The sequence below is a fragment of the Etheostoma cragini genome, chromosome 3 (assembly GCF_013103735.1).
Source record: "Etheostoma cragini isolate CJK2018 chromosome 3, CSU_Ecrag_1.0, whole genome shotgun sequence".
Lineage (NCBI taxonomy): Eukaryota > Metazoa > Chordata > Actinopteri > Perciformes > Percidae > Etheostoma > Etheostoma cragini.
Genome location: NC_048409.1, coordinates 27,620,528 through 27,635,009, shown reverse-complemented (window position 1 = coordinate 27,635,009; position 14,482 = coordinate 27,620,528). Strand labels below are relative to the sequence as shown.

Below are 14,482 nucleotides of genomic sequence, written 5' to 3'. Positions count from 1 at the left end.
CCTCGTCCTCCTCCTCCTCCTCCTCCTCCTCCCCTCTCAGCTGCAGGTCAGCTGTGCATCTCGGGCATGTTCAGACTTGTCCTTCGCAGTCTGACTGCAGCATAGAAACACATCTGCTGCTTCCTCCTACTCTGAGCTCTCAGCAAAACTGCCCAAAGTCCAGTCAGCCAGTCAGCCAGTCAGCCAGTCAGCCAGTCAGTCAGTCAGTCAGTCAGCCAGTCAGCCAGTCAGCCAGTCAGCCAGTGAGTCAGTCAGTCAGCCAGTCAGCCAGCCAGCCAGTCAGCCAGTGAGTCAGTCAGTCAGCCAGTCAGTCAGTCAGCCAGTCAGCCAGTCAGCCAGTGAGTCAGTCAGTCAGCGAGCCAGTCAGCCAGTCAGCCAGTCAGCCAGCCAGTCAGTCAGCCAGTCAGCCAGTCAGTCAGTCAGTCAGTCAGTCAGCCAGCCAGTCAGTCAGTCAGTCAGTCAGTCAGTCAGCCAGTCAGCCAGTCAGTCAGCCAGCCAGCCAGTCAGTCAGTCAGTCAGTCAGTCAGTCAGTCAGCCAGTCAGCCAGTCAGTCAGCCAGCCAGCGAGCCAGCCAATCAATCAGTCAGTCAGCCAGTCAGTCAGTCAGTCAGCCAGTCAGCCAGTCAGTCAGCCAGCCAGCGAGCCAGTCAGCCAGTCAGTCAGCTATTATCTTTCTGGTTTAGTTTGTCAGACTCATCAGTCAGTCTTATTTATTGTATTTTACTCTTGTGTGAAGCACTTTGGGATTTTTGTATGTGAAAGTGCTTTTATAAATAGAGCCCGACCGATATATCGGGGGGCCGATAATAGGCATTTCCCGATAAATCGGTATCGGCATTTGTAATGGCAGATTTAAAAAATATGGATATATTTTAAAAACTAAATATATTTTTTTTAATCGGCCATTATAAATGGCCAATGAATAAAACAAAACAAAAAAACGGACTGTTAACCATGTTATGAGCGCTGCATAGTTTGTCCACCAGAGGGGGCTCTACAACGTCTCTGTTGGCAACGCTGTTTTTTTTTTTTGATAATGTGTTTTTGTTCAAAAGACTTTAACTTTCATATCTTACGTTTGTATTTTTATAAATTTTTCAGAACTTTAATATATTTTGATGTTCCTCTGTTCTGTTGTGAAAATAAAACAAATATATATATATATATATATATATATATATATTGGCTAATATTTTGGCAAATCACATTTTAAAATAACAAATCAATTTTAATCAATTAGTCAGACACTTGGGATAATCCACGAGTCTCCTAATTAACCAGTTAGATACTGTAATTACCCAATTTATTTGTCATTAACTAATCAGGCACTGTATAATTTAATATTTATAATCCACGTTACTTTCTTGAAGATAATCTGGGGCGGCCGTAGCTCTGCCTGTCCCCGTCCCTGCGTGGACCCAGTTCAGAGAGTGGACTGATAGCTGAAGAGGGGCCAGTTCACCTCTTTGGTACTGCTGATGTGCACTTGAGCAAGGCATCCAACCCCCATAGCTGTTTGGGGGCGCTGTCTATGGGCAGTCCCCTCGCTCTGACGTCTCTCCATTCAATAATAACAATATTAAACTTTATTGAAATAGTCCTTTTCAAAACAAAGTCATGCTTAACGAGACAAAATAAGATGGCGGACACGCAGTAATAAATTGAATGCGTGTGTCTAGTTCCTGCTTGCATGCGTGTTTGCTTGTCGATTAGTAAGTTAGTTGGTTCTCGAGATCTGACACTAACGATTATTTTCATTGTTGATTAATCGGTCGAATATTTTTGCTGATTGATCAATTAGTTGTTTGGTCCATAAAATGTCAGAAAAAGGTGAAAAATGTGGAACAGTGTTTCCCAAAAGCCCAAGATGACGTCCTTAAATGTCTTCTCACTCCAAGATATTCAGCTTACTGTCACAGAGGAGAGAAGAAACTAGAACATATTCACATTTAACAAGCTGGAGTCTGATTTTTGTTACTTTTTTTAATAATAAAAAAATGACTCAAACCAACGAATATTAAAAATAGTTGGCCATTAATTTAACAGTTAACAACTAATCCATTAATCTTTGCAGCTCTACACTGGTGTTGTTGGTTTTTAGGTTATTTGTCTAGTCAGTCAGTCAGTTAATTAGTCAGTTTGATAGTAAAGTAACAACATAATTAAAGTTCCTGCTCACCATTAAGCTTTTATCTGGATTAGTCTGTTTTGATTTTTAATGCCACCCCTCCACCCGGCAACCAACCGAGTCACCCTCCAATCTCTCCCGCCCCCCATCTCTAACGGGTCCCAGGATCTCTCTGTCACCTTGTCAGTCTGCCGGCCTATCAAACAGACAGGTTCACCCCTAGCCCCGCCCCCTTTGCCCCTCCACCCTATCACAGCTCAACCCCCTACTCTGTCAGCCAATCGCATAGAGACGTCTCCAAGAGCGCTGCCTTAGAGTTACCTTGGCAACAAGCCAGGGTTTTCCTGTTTGTTGTTTCTTTCTACCGCTCTCTCTTTTCTCCCAGTCTCTGTCTAGTCACCTGCATCTTTAAAGGATCAGTTGTAATCCTCCTAGCAAGGCAGATGCTGCGGTTGCCAGGGGTGGCCGTTTCTGTGGCAACTACATAGTTGTGGATGCCACAGGCGCTCCGCTCCATGATGGAGACGGGTCATTTCACAGTGGACAAAGTCAAAGAAACAAGGGACGTAGAAAGGCTAGGACACGTTACCTAATCATCTTAAAGAGAAGTCGTAGTCCAAAGTACACCATGCCAAAGACATTGGAAATACATTTTGTATAATTAAACACTTTTAAATGTCGGATGGATAACCCAATAAAGACGAGTTTAAATGTGATTTTTGAGAAATTATAAAATGCAGAAAGACGAAATGGAAGAAGTTCCAATGCTGTGGTTTAGTTGAATAATTTATGTTTTAATGATACTTACACATTAACTGTACTTCTACATTATACAATTGGGTGTAACGGATTAAAGAAGCAATAATAAGCAAGAAAAATAACAAAATAAGTAAGTACACATAAATAAATAAGAAACAAATGAATACTTTTTTAAAGAAAAGGTTTTTAAAAACACCAGCTCTCATAAAATCACAATATCTCGAATTGCTTTAGGCGTGTTTGTCGCACTAAAGTGACCAGACAGATGGTACAGGTATCTGTTTAGACAAAAAAGGCTGTACACAACAAACACACACACACACACACACACACACACACACACACACACACACACACAGTTCTTCTCAATACCAGACTTATTAAGCAGATTAAGAGATTAATCTCCAACGAGAGGATGAAGTCACTCCATCAGCCTCCTTAAGAAATGTTGTGTGGCCAGAGAGAACTAAACGACCCCCAGGAACTACTTTTGGTATATTTTAAATGGCTAAAGGTCACTGTGTGTTTTTGCAGATCAAGAATATTCGCTTACTGTTCTTTCTGCATCAGATATGTTAAACTTGTGGCCAGGTTGGTTCAGTGGTAGATCAGGCGCGCATGTGCTCACAGGTTTATGTCTCCAGGGTTTGAATCTGACCTGTGACGGTTTCAACTGTCAAAATTAAAGGTAGAAAAGCCCCTAAAAAGAAAAATCTTTAAAATATGTTAAACTTTAAAGTTACTCTTTCCATTTTATGTAAAAACATGCATGTGCACACACACACACACACACACACGGACTTAAAAAGTCTACATTTTCAAAATCTAAATTTTAGGCCTAAAAAAGACTTTTAGTCTATGAATATTTTTTTTACTCTATTCTGTGGTGCTGTAGTTCTTTCTGTCAATAGTCCAGAAACATACAAACTACAGATGACACCAACATGCAACTTATGGGGGGGGGGGGGGGGGGGGGGGGGGGGGGGGGGGGGGGGGGGGGGATTGATACAGCACAGTGTCGCTATATTTTCAGTGGCAATACCGTATTAAAACAGAGACACCGAGCATTGATCTAATGTTATCTATGTGTTGGACAGTCTGTCCACTCGACAATCACATTTTGCAGCAAAAAAATAATTAAACCGATATGAACAAACAGACAAATGTTTCTTTTTTAGATAAAACAGATGTTGACAAAGTTTCCTTTTGGGGACATACTTTAAAATTAGGAAAACGGGCTGGAAATAAGGTTATAAATTGCAATATATCACAGCAATATTGCAATATGTTTAAAAGCGCAATAATATTGTATTGCGACATAAGTATCGTGATAATATCGTATCGGGAGGCCGGTGATTCCCACCTCTACGATTTACACTGCAGCCAATCCAGACACCGGTCCTTAAATGCCAATGAGGTAACGGGGGAATGTTTCAGACAACATTTCCAGGAATCTGACATCTGACTCTTTTATGTTGTGATATAGGTCTTTAATTTCATTCATATTTGTCATAAAAACCTCTTAAAAAGTCCTACATTTGACTTTGTGAAACCTGTAGAAACCCTGGAGTGACTGAGGGGTTTTGGGAAGTCTGTGTATGGTGTTGTGTGTGTTTTGGATGTGTTAGGGATCTGTTGCTTGGCAACCTGGTCTGTACAGCCTGCCTATGTGGTACAATATCTGCACGTATCCCTCCAATTTTAACTGTCTACATTAGTGTGTGAGGAGGCTGTTAATGCTTGTTGAGATTAAGCATAAGCAGAGGCTCTGTCTCTGCTTCTTCTCCATGCTTTGTATAACTAGAATATTCCTCACTACATGAAGTATAGATGCGTCTCAATCAGAGCATGAAATGTGGAAAAAGCAGCCGACCAGCATTCAATGCTGAGCCCAGGAGTCTACTTCTCTCTGGGACCCTCCCCCCCAAGTCGTAGCCGATAGCCGAGAACCATGCTCTTCATACCATACCAGGGGCAAAAGATAGCAGAGAGAGTGATGAGTATGACTTAAGGCCAAACAAAAGTTGTAAAAGGAAGAAATAATCACACCACAGAAGATCAGGTGCAGCCGGAGGAGGGAGACGTAGAAAAACTGGCCACAGAAGCTGTATTCTAGTTCTGTGTGATGTTAACTTGTTTGGATCAATAAACTGAATAAAACAACTCTTAGCAGCACCGATGTCTGCTCAACTTTGGTGAATGTTTGGGAGTCATGCTGTGTACATTGTTTTTGAAGTGTGGAGGAGAGGGTTTCATCATTTATTCGAGAAGGTCTTCTCAAGAGAGAACCGGTGCATAAGGGAAAACAATGGTAAAAGAAAATGGGGAGAAATGCATTTTCTTTTTTCTGAGTTAGTATCTAATTCAGCCATTTTATGCTGCAGAATCGTACAGAGAGGAACGCCAGGAGGCCTCCAGCCGGCAGGGACCTCTGCCAGACCTGCTGCCCCAGAATGAGCACCCATCCCGGGCTTCCCCACATCCCAGAGCCCCCAGAGAAGAGGCAGTGCAGGACCTGGAGGTCAGGAGAGTGGCCAACCAGCTGAGGGCCATCGGAGATGAATTTAACGCCACAGTCCTCCTCAGAGCGGTAAGACGAGGGACAGGGCTGTGATGTGTTAGTTACAAACTTAAAGTTAGTAACAACAACTTAGTTCAATGTGGAAGACTCACTGAAACAGAGAGGCGGGAACCTTAGCAAAAATAAGGATTTAATGATGATAAAAATCTGTCTAGTCCAGAGCAATTTTATCTTTCAAAGTAGCAGTAAAAGTCTAGCTGTGTTTCACTTTTAATCTGTTTTTACAGCTTTTGTTAGAGGAAAAAAATCTCACCTGGTTCGCCGGTCATCAAACATTATGCTGTTTCTACTTCCTCACTTACAAACAAGTGCGTGTGGGAAATGAGATTTTAAATGGTCATCAGTGTAACTTGGTTGTTTTGGTCCTAGTGTCAAATCCATTGAAATCAATGGAACGGCTGGCCCAATGTGGTTTTGCTGCCTATCGTGTGTAGGCGGCTCAAGACTTTCCTTAATCTAGGACCGCCCTAGTTGACTGTTACACATATCGTCAAGAAACGGAAATATTTTATTATCCAACTTTAAACACCTGAGCAATCAGTCCCACTATTTGGTTCTTAGATTTAGAAATGTTAGATCATTTATGTAAATGTAAATGTGCTGTATTTATATAGCGCTTTTCCAGTCTTAACAACTGCTCAAAGCGCTTTTACATCTACAGGAAACATTCACCATTCACACACATTCATACACTGTGGCCGGGGCTGCCGTACAAGGTGCCACCTGCCCATCAGATAAACATTCACACACATTCAAACTCCGATGCGCAGCACCGGGGGCAACTCGGGGTTCAGTGTCTTGCCCAGGGACACTTCGACAATGACTGCTTTAATTTTATCTTGTTTTTTAAGAGTTTTAAGAGTGAATTTCTTATTTTAAGAGTTCAACTATAATCTTAAATCAACCAAGCTTGTCACGTGAAATGAACGTGAACGTGAACTTTTCCCTCAGATTTAGTGTTTTTATCTTGTTTTTAGAAACCCCTTTTTTGCAACTAGTTTGAGTGTTTGTCTGATGTATTGTATGCAGTGCTTTCTGTCTGTAAATACAGAACAGTCACATTGATCATCCCTCTCTGTGTCTCACACACACACACACATACACACACACACACAGAGTTGTGTGTTCTTGCATGGATGAGCATGTAATTGTGTGTGTGTATGGGTGTGTGTGTGCGTGCATGTGCGTGTGTGTGTGTGTGTGTGTGTGTGTGTGTGGGGGGCATGAGTGAAGACCGATCAATACTTGCGGTTGAGAGTTCGTCGATGTCATCTATGAGCTTGTATTTCTCTCCCTTCACAAATGACAGTCTTACCAAAGAGTCTTTCTGCTTCCCTCCTCTCTTTTCTTCTTCATTTCTCCACCAAAAAAGGACAGATATTAGAATACTTATTTGGAAACTTTATTGTAAATATTATCCTCTATATTCATTTCCTTCTCCTGTCCTCCCTTATCCAAGTTCACTCTCATTTCTCTCTCTCTTTTGTATTTTACACTGTTTCCTTCCCTGTCCCTTTTGCTCCAGTCTTTATCATTCTTAATATGGCTTTTATAACTTTATTTGTATAACAGTTAGTCAGAAACAGTAGTGTGAAAAGCAAACTGTGTCCATAAACAACTAAAAACAACAAAAGACCTCTACATTCAACACAAACAATACTCAAACAATAAATGAGCTTTTGTCTTCACTGCTGTCTGTCTGTTTCCTTTTATTGTTATGTCTTTACCTCACCCCTCCCTCCCTCCGTCCGTACTCTAGATCGCGTGAGGAGTTGGCAGCAGCTCTTCACATCCTCCCCCACCACACACACACACACACACACACACACACACACACACACACACACACACACTTCTCCACTGCTCTCTCTCTCTCCCTCGCCATCCCGCCTTATGCACATAAACAAAGCTGACGTCACCTTTTCTTGACTCGTCCTTAGACGTGGATTGCACACACACACACAAACACACACACACACACACTTTTTAAGGGTGTAACAACGCTTTAGCAGACGTGTGTGTGTGACAAATACAGATTATTTTTCTCGAGGGCAAATTGGGAAAATTGTGTTTCAGTGTGTGCTGTTTACAACCCAGCTGAGCCAAAAAAAGCACAGTCAGACACTTTTTCTAACAAAAGGAATGAGTGAATGAGTGAAGGAGGGAGGGAGGAATGGAGGGATACACGGAGGGAGGGAGGGACGGAAAACCACAAGCACAAGGTTCAGGCAGTTTAGAGTAGCATCTTTAACACAGATGAACACTTGTTTATCATGTTGTTCAAGCTTGTTTCTCTCCTTCTCCACCACCACCACATCCTTCTCCTTTTCACTCCTCTCCCCAGAATTGACAATCTTTCCTCCATCTTTGCCAGAAAACGAAAAATCAGCTTCAAGGATTTTTTCTTTCCAGCCAGGTAGTCATGATCTTGTTTTCAAATGATCCTTCTTTAACCATTTGGCACTCAGAATTAATGCAGCAGCTCAGACAGCTGGAAACTATCATCTGATGCACTTTGTGAATAATAACAGTCCAACTTATTTAAACATTTAAAGGGTCCAACATCTTTGTACATATCCAAGTACACTTGCCGCTTCACATGCCAACAGAGACAAAAGGGAACAACATTGACTTGCATGAAGTTGCAATTACGTGATTAAGTCCATTATGTTCTATAAGCTGTTTGTAGGCCGTGTAAATAAATGCACATTTTTTAGCATTTTGACTCGCCTAAAAAGGTCAGCTATTGAACAATCCAACATGTTTTATTCAGACTAGTCCGACTTACTATATATAAACTGTAAAAAAACATGGTCTTGGGCGGTGCTAAGCCCTGGATGCAGTGACAGTGGGGAGGCGAGCCCTGGCATTACAGGGGCTTCCTCCGCCATATATAGAGGTTTACTCCGACCTTCGACTCCGACCTGCGGTCCTGTACTGCCTGTCATTCCCCCTCTATCTCCTCTTTCATGTCTTCTTCTGTCCTATCAAAATAAAAGCTGAAAATGCCAAAACATAATCTTAAGAAAATGGCTAAATCCCTACAAAAGATAAATTATATATTCTTTGTTTATCTTTACAACCATTCACTGAAAGAACCAAGCAGGCCTGCCTTTTTTGTATGATCCAAATCTTTGGCAAACGTGTGGCGTGTAAGCTACCAGCCTGGAGGTTGTGTCCCATGGCGAAGGGGAGTTTGAAAACGGTAACGCAGATAGCTGAAGTGGAGGACAATGCAACACAAAATACCAATGGCCCTGATTGGTTTAAAGAAATAGAAACAAGCCAGAGCATTATAGTAGAATGATAACGGGACAATGGACTAACCTCTCTTTGTGTCTTTCTCTCTCACAGCACGCCGCCCCCCACTGGCAGGACTGGAGGGACGCTTGCCGAGGTCTCCTCAACTTCATCACCCAGACTCTCAGCACTCTCTACAGGCTCACTTAGAGAGACAGAGAGACCCCTCACCTGCGCGCACCGGCTACCATGCCGACTTCATCCATTCAGGACTCGGCCACGGACCATCGGACTGCGGGTAGTGAACGGAACAACCCCGGCTGGTTGCTGCACCGTCATCTGTTTGAACCCGGAGGATTTACTCGGCCTGAAACTTGGAACAAAGAATTTAGTGAGGACAAGATCGGTAGCCGGAGGTGACGGCGCCGCCTGTGGGCTAGATTGGGAAGCTACCTGCGGATACTGGACCCTGCCTGTCTGTCTGCCTGAAAGTCGGTCCGGCAGTCAGTCAGTCTGCTGGTACAGACTGCAGCTGACGGACCGATGGTCACTTTCCTACCTGTATATTTTGTAAAAAACCACTTGCTTTTGCTGTCTTTGTCTCGGGGCTAATCTCTCATTCAGTGTGTGTGTATGTATGTGTGTATGTATGTGTGTGCAGACGTGGGTCAAACAAACAGGTCGTGTATACTTAGATATCAGTGCAAAAAAAGCTTTCGTTCATTTTGGAAAAATCGCCTAGAGATACATACAAAATTGGGCTTTTAAGCCCACAGATGAGATTGGAAGTGACCTATTTTGGAAGTGAAGACCTTCATTATCGTGTGGAGCTTTTTCATTTAGCTTTAATATCAGCCACCATTTTTCTGGAGGCAATTTTTTGAAAAAGATGATATCTCTTTAATTCTTCCCTTTGATGATGCAAAATCCCCCCCCCCCCAAAAAAACAGACTTGATTTTGATTTGACCCCCATCTGACGTGTGCGTATTACTGTTATTTTAATTCTTATAAACTGTGAAACTGGAGTCTGTGTGTTTGCATCGTAGGGGACAAAAAAAAAGTCATCATACAACGTGCCTTTCTGGTCAGTGCTCTGTCCTAATCTCCAAAAGTAGGACAATCAGCCACACACACACACACACACACACACACACACACTCTTCAAGTGCTTTTTTGCAAGGCAAATGCTCCAGCATCAGCATTGTTTAAAGTCATTTAAGGACAGAAATAGCTTCATCTCCGCCTCACATTTTGCCAATGTGCGTTCCTCCGTTGGTACTGCCAGTGTTGGGAGCTGGCAGCTCCCCCCCCCCACCCCCTGCCCCCCCGCCTGCGTCAACAGTGTTTATAGTTACTTGACTACTTGTAAATAATCTTTTTGGAAAATGAGTCTTAATTAATTCAAAATTCTTATGATGGCGAGCGCGTTCCCCGTGTTTGGGAGATCTTCTTTGTGTTTCTGAGCGGCCGTTGGCGGCAGTAGAGCGGATTGGGATTTAAATCCAGTGGATTTGAGATGGTATTCGATGAGTTAAAGAAAAATATATAATTTGGATTTTTCTGATTGTTGAAAAGTATTTGATGTTTTGTAAAAAAAAAAAAAAAAAAAAAAGGACCCTTTCGATTATTGTTATTGTAGTAGAATAAGTCTAATTGCTCATATTAAGAGCAATATTTATTTTTGGAATGCCTGAATCTGTAGTCTTCATTTTTTTACATTAATGTATTATTTATTTTTGTCTTACATTCCTGATCAAAACTATGAACTAAGATGTACTTGATTTGTTAAAACTGAGATTTGATTTAAAAAATGGGAGCTAAAGCTGTTAAAATACACATTGAAAGTGGATACATCACTTTGAAAGAACAAACAAAACTAAATGAAAATGTCTACAGCCTAAAAATTGGTACCTTTTGTCATGTAAATCTATCATTTAAACCGGTACTATGTTTTAACCCTCGTGTTGTCCTCCCGCCCACTATGCAACTTTGGGTTTTTCTCGGTCCAAATAAAAAACAACAACATTAATTCCACTTTTTCCGTCGTTTTTTTCTGTGCTTTTTTAATGTTTTTGTTGTTTTTTTCCCCAACATTTTATAAGCTTTTTTCTGTCATTTTTTGTCACTTTTTTAAAAAAAAAATTATAATTTTTTGTTCAAATGCTACACTATTGAAGAAAACATCAAAATTCAATGAAAGAATTGAACAAATCATTTGGTTTACTTGTGAAGCGTTGCAGGGAGAACCATCCACGTTACTTTTTTGGACAGTTTAGTTGATAGTAACCCAAATTTCTGATATAGAAACGTTTAGGAAATGGGTCAAATTTGATCCGAGGACAACAGGAGGGTTAAAGCAACGCTCATAATATTATTTCCAACGTTTCTGGCCTCACTCACATGTTGTTTTTGGCAAACAAGATGCAAGTGTAGTACAGGAAGCCACAAACCACCTGACACCAAAAGTGATGTTTTGGCTTTCCACGTGTCTATCAGATGAGATGCAAAAGTACCCAAATTCCCCCTTGATTATACTCCTTAAAGCACAAAGAGGAAAAAAATCTGACTGTTAGCAATACTCTGAACTGACTGAGCTGAAAATCAGCTGGGTATTTCTGATGTAAAGACAGTTCCAAACTGTTTTCTTACCGCTGTAAACATCCATGTACTGTAACATATTTTGGATTAAAGTGACCACTTGGTGCAGCTTTTTAAATTTTATTTCAGGAAATATTTGACTGAAACGTGGGGTTTTTCCATTAATGGTACCTGTATGACTCGGCTAGCAATGATGACGCAGTGATTAGTGACGATTCTCTCCGACCAATCAGCCGTCTGCAGAGATTAGTGATGGTTCTCTCCGACCAATCAGCAGAGCTGCATCAGCTCTCCTCAGCTCACTCTGAACCTCTACTGAGGTAGTACTAACAAAAGTACTTGTAAAAAGTACCAAAAAAGGCGAGTAGAGTAGGTACCATGCAGTGGAAAAACGCCATTACTGATCTATTCCACTTAAAATGCCTCAACAATTCAACAGGGATTGGCTGTTTTATTTTGCCACTCTCACTCGGCCTTAGCCACACTGTTTTATACGTTTGTAGCTGGGCTTTTTTCTTTTCTTTCTGAAAGCCTTGATGTATAAAGTCCTAATAATACCTGCAGATGTTCAGCTAACACGACGCTTACAGAGAACAAACTACGCTAGCCTATTGTTTGTATATTCCTATTTTTAGCTCGGGTTGCTAGCAGTGCTTCTAGCCATGTTTGCTGTCATCACATAGGAATGTTACGCAGCCCTGGTTCAGGGCTCGCCTCCCTCCCATTAACGACGCTGTCTCACTCACATACAGTTGCTGTTTCAAGCTTTTTTTCTATTGTCAACTTTCTACATGAATTTTGTACGTTTTTTTTCCTTTTTTATACAATAAAGATAAGGAGAACTACATTCACTTTCTTCAGTTTGGTGTTTAATGTAATGTAATGTAATGGAATGGAATGGAAACACTAGATGCGGTAGATGTAGTGTGTGTTGACATACATGACTGACATTTGTGTACCTATATTATTAGAACTAATATTTCAATTTAGTTTGATAAAATATAAAACTATTAACAATTAAAGATAGTTGAAGTGCATAAACCTAACCAAACTACAACTGTTTCACAACGTTAACGTTAAAACATGTTTGTGTTTTAGATATGAGGTCGTGTTTCCTGCTTCCAATAGGGGCGTTAACTCATTAAAAGGCTCCCGTGGGTCAAAATCAAGGCCCGAGGGCTAAATACGGGCCCTTGCAGATTTTGCTCCGGCCCACATATCAATTTAGGTTCACAATTAATTTAGGCCCATCTAGTTTTGGTTGACTCGGCCGAACTTTTCGTCGCTTTCCTCAAGTAGTTGGCACTTTTTCTAAACTTTTCCCAACCGTTTTGTCACTTTTCTGATGCTTTAGGCGCTTTTGTCAACCTTTCTGGCACATTTTTAGACAAATTTTGTTTCTTTTTCCAGCCTTTTTGGTGCTTTTTTTTGTAACTTAGTAACTTTTTTGGCAACTTTCTTGTAACTGTAAGTGAGAAGGCTACATGAGACGTGCAATAATACAGTCGAATATTTGAGTTTTTCCCCTTAAATAAAAGCATGTGAGCTCAACATGTCTGGCCCTTTGTGAAGTTGAGTTTGACTCCCTTGCGTTAGAGAATATAAACCTATATGGTTTGGAGGACTACCTCGAGTAGATGATGACTTTATTTGCTTGGGGATGAACTTTACACAGTGGAAATGTCGTTTTGGGATGTCGCTGGCCCGCAGCTCTCAGAAGATGTTTCCAGATGTTAGTGGCTCTCTGGCTCGGAGTAGCCGCCCTCCGGCCATGCGTGACACCGCTGTGGCCTCCGTCACATCTGGAGAGTGGCACGGATTAGCAGACATGAGGGCAAGACCTTGCTGCTGAAACACACACACACACACACACACACACACACACACGCGCACGCACACACACACAAACACACACAATGATGGTCTACATTACAATCTGCAAGATGTAAATCAAAATACTCCAGAGTGTGTTTTGATGTTTATAAGGAGGCCTTAAATAACCCGTCGTATTGCACCGTAGATACAGTGTCGTTACACACATCATCTCATAAATACAGCAGGAATGTATAGCATTATTGTTTTTTTATCACTATTGATTGATTTTGTCTGGTTTGTTTTTATTAAAATAAACAGTAAGAAGAAACACAACAAACACATAACTGGCCATCTTAAAACAATGTGTGTTTGGAAATTAAGAACGACGTGTCACATGAAATATTCTCTGATGATCCTTATCTGTTACTTCTAAGTAATAATATTCATATAAATAACTTCTTACTTCTACGTTATTTTCATATACAGTAAATAAATGTATGTTCCGCTGCCATTATTACGCATTTATACTTCAACTCTCAGGACACTTTAGAGATATGTCTAGTTTTTACAGAGACCCCCCACCCCCCACCCAAACACTAACATTATTTTGACACTTTATTGATAAAATCTTTATTCAATGAATTGTTTAAAATTGGAAGGTTAATCAATATTGAAAACAACTGTTGCAGCCCTACTAATATTTACATAATAAGCAAAGGCAAGAATGAATCAGTTTTAATAAAAAGGAAGGACCTCCCGGCAACACAAACATCCCCCCCCCCCCCCCCCCCCCCCCCCCCCCCCCCCCCCCCCCACACACACACACCCACACCCACACACTTGTCTGTTACTGAGTCAACAGGCAGCATTGGGACTAGATATCCTCACTTAAACTCCTCTGCAGAATGAGCCAATCATTTAGCTCTCAGAGCAAAATCTGGGATCTGATTGGATGCAACAACAGGCACTTGGTCTTTGCTGCTAAGTGGAGAGAGTGACCACACAGCAGGAGCACTGGGCTGGGATTTCTGTGTGCGTGTGTGTGTGTGTGTAAGAGAGAAAGAGAGTGATTGCAAGAGGACAGAGAGGGCATGAAAGAAAGAGGAAAAGAGAGGAAAACGAGAGACATAAGTACAGTGGTGTGAAAAAGTGTTTGCCCCCTTCCTCATTTCCTGTTCCTTTGCATGTTTGTAACAATTAAGTGTTTCGGAACATCAAACCAATTTAAACAAAAGTCAAGGACAACACAAGTAAACACAAAATGCAATTTTTAAATGAAGGTGTTTATTATTAAATGTGAAAAAAAATCCAAACCATCATGGCCCTGTGTGAAAAAGTGATTGCCCCCTAAACCTAATAA

The 14,482-nt window shown here is 41.3% G+C and overlaps 1 protein-coding gene across 2 annotated transcripts in view; it reads left to right on the top strand.

Moving 5' to 3' along the window:
- Positions 1-10,512, top strand: part of bbc3 (BCL2 binding component 3) — a 14,427-nt gene extending 3,915 nt beyond the window's left edge. Inside the window, exons 3-5 of one of the 2 annotated variants that reach the window (XR_004656038.1) lie at positions 5,272-5,477; positions 8,823-9,068; positions 9,100-10,512. Coding sequence is in view for 1 of the 2 variants with exons in the window: in XM_034867288.1 (XP_034723179.1) it covers positions 5,272-5,477; positions 8,823-8,918 (302 nt within the window). In the remaining variant the exon portion in view is untranslated. Of the gene's footprint in view, positions 1-5,271; positions 5,478-8,822 lie in introns of both variants that reach the window. The other variant, XM_034867288.1, reaches the window with a different exon arrangement.
- The last annotated feature ends 3,970 nt before the right edge of the window (positions 10,513-14,482 follow it).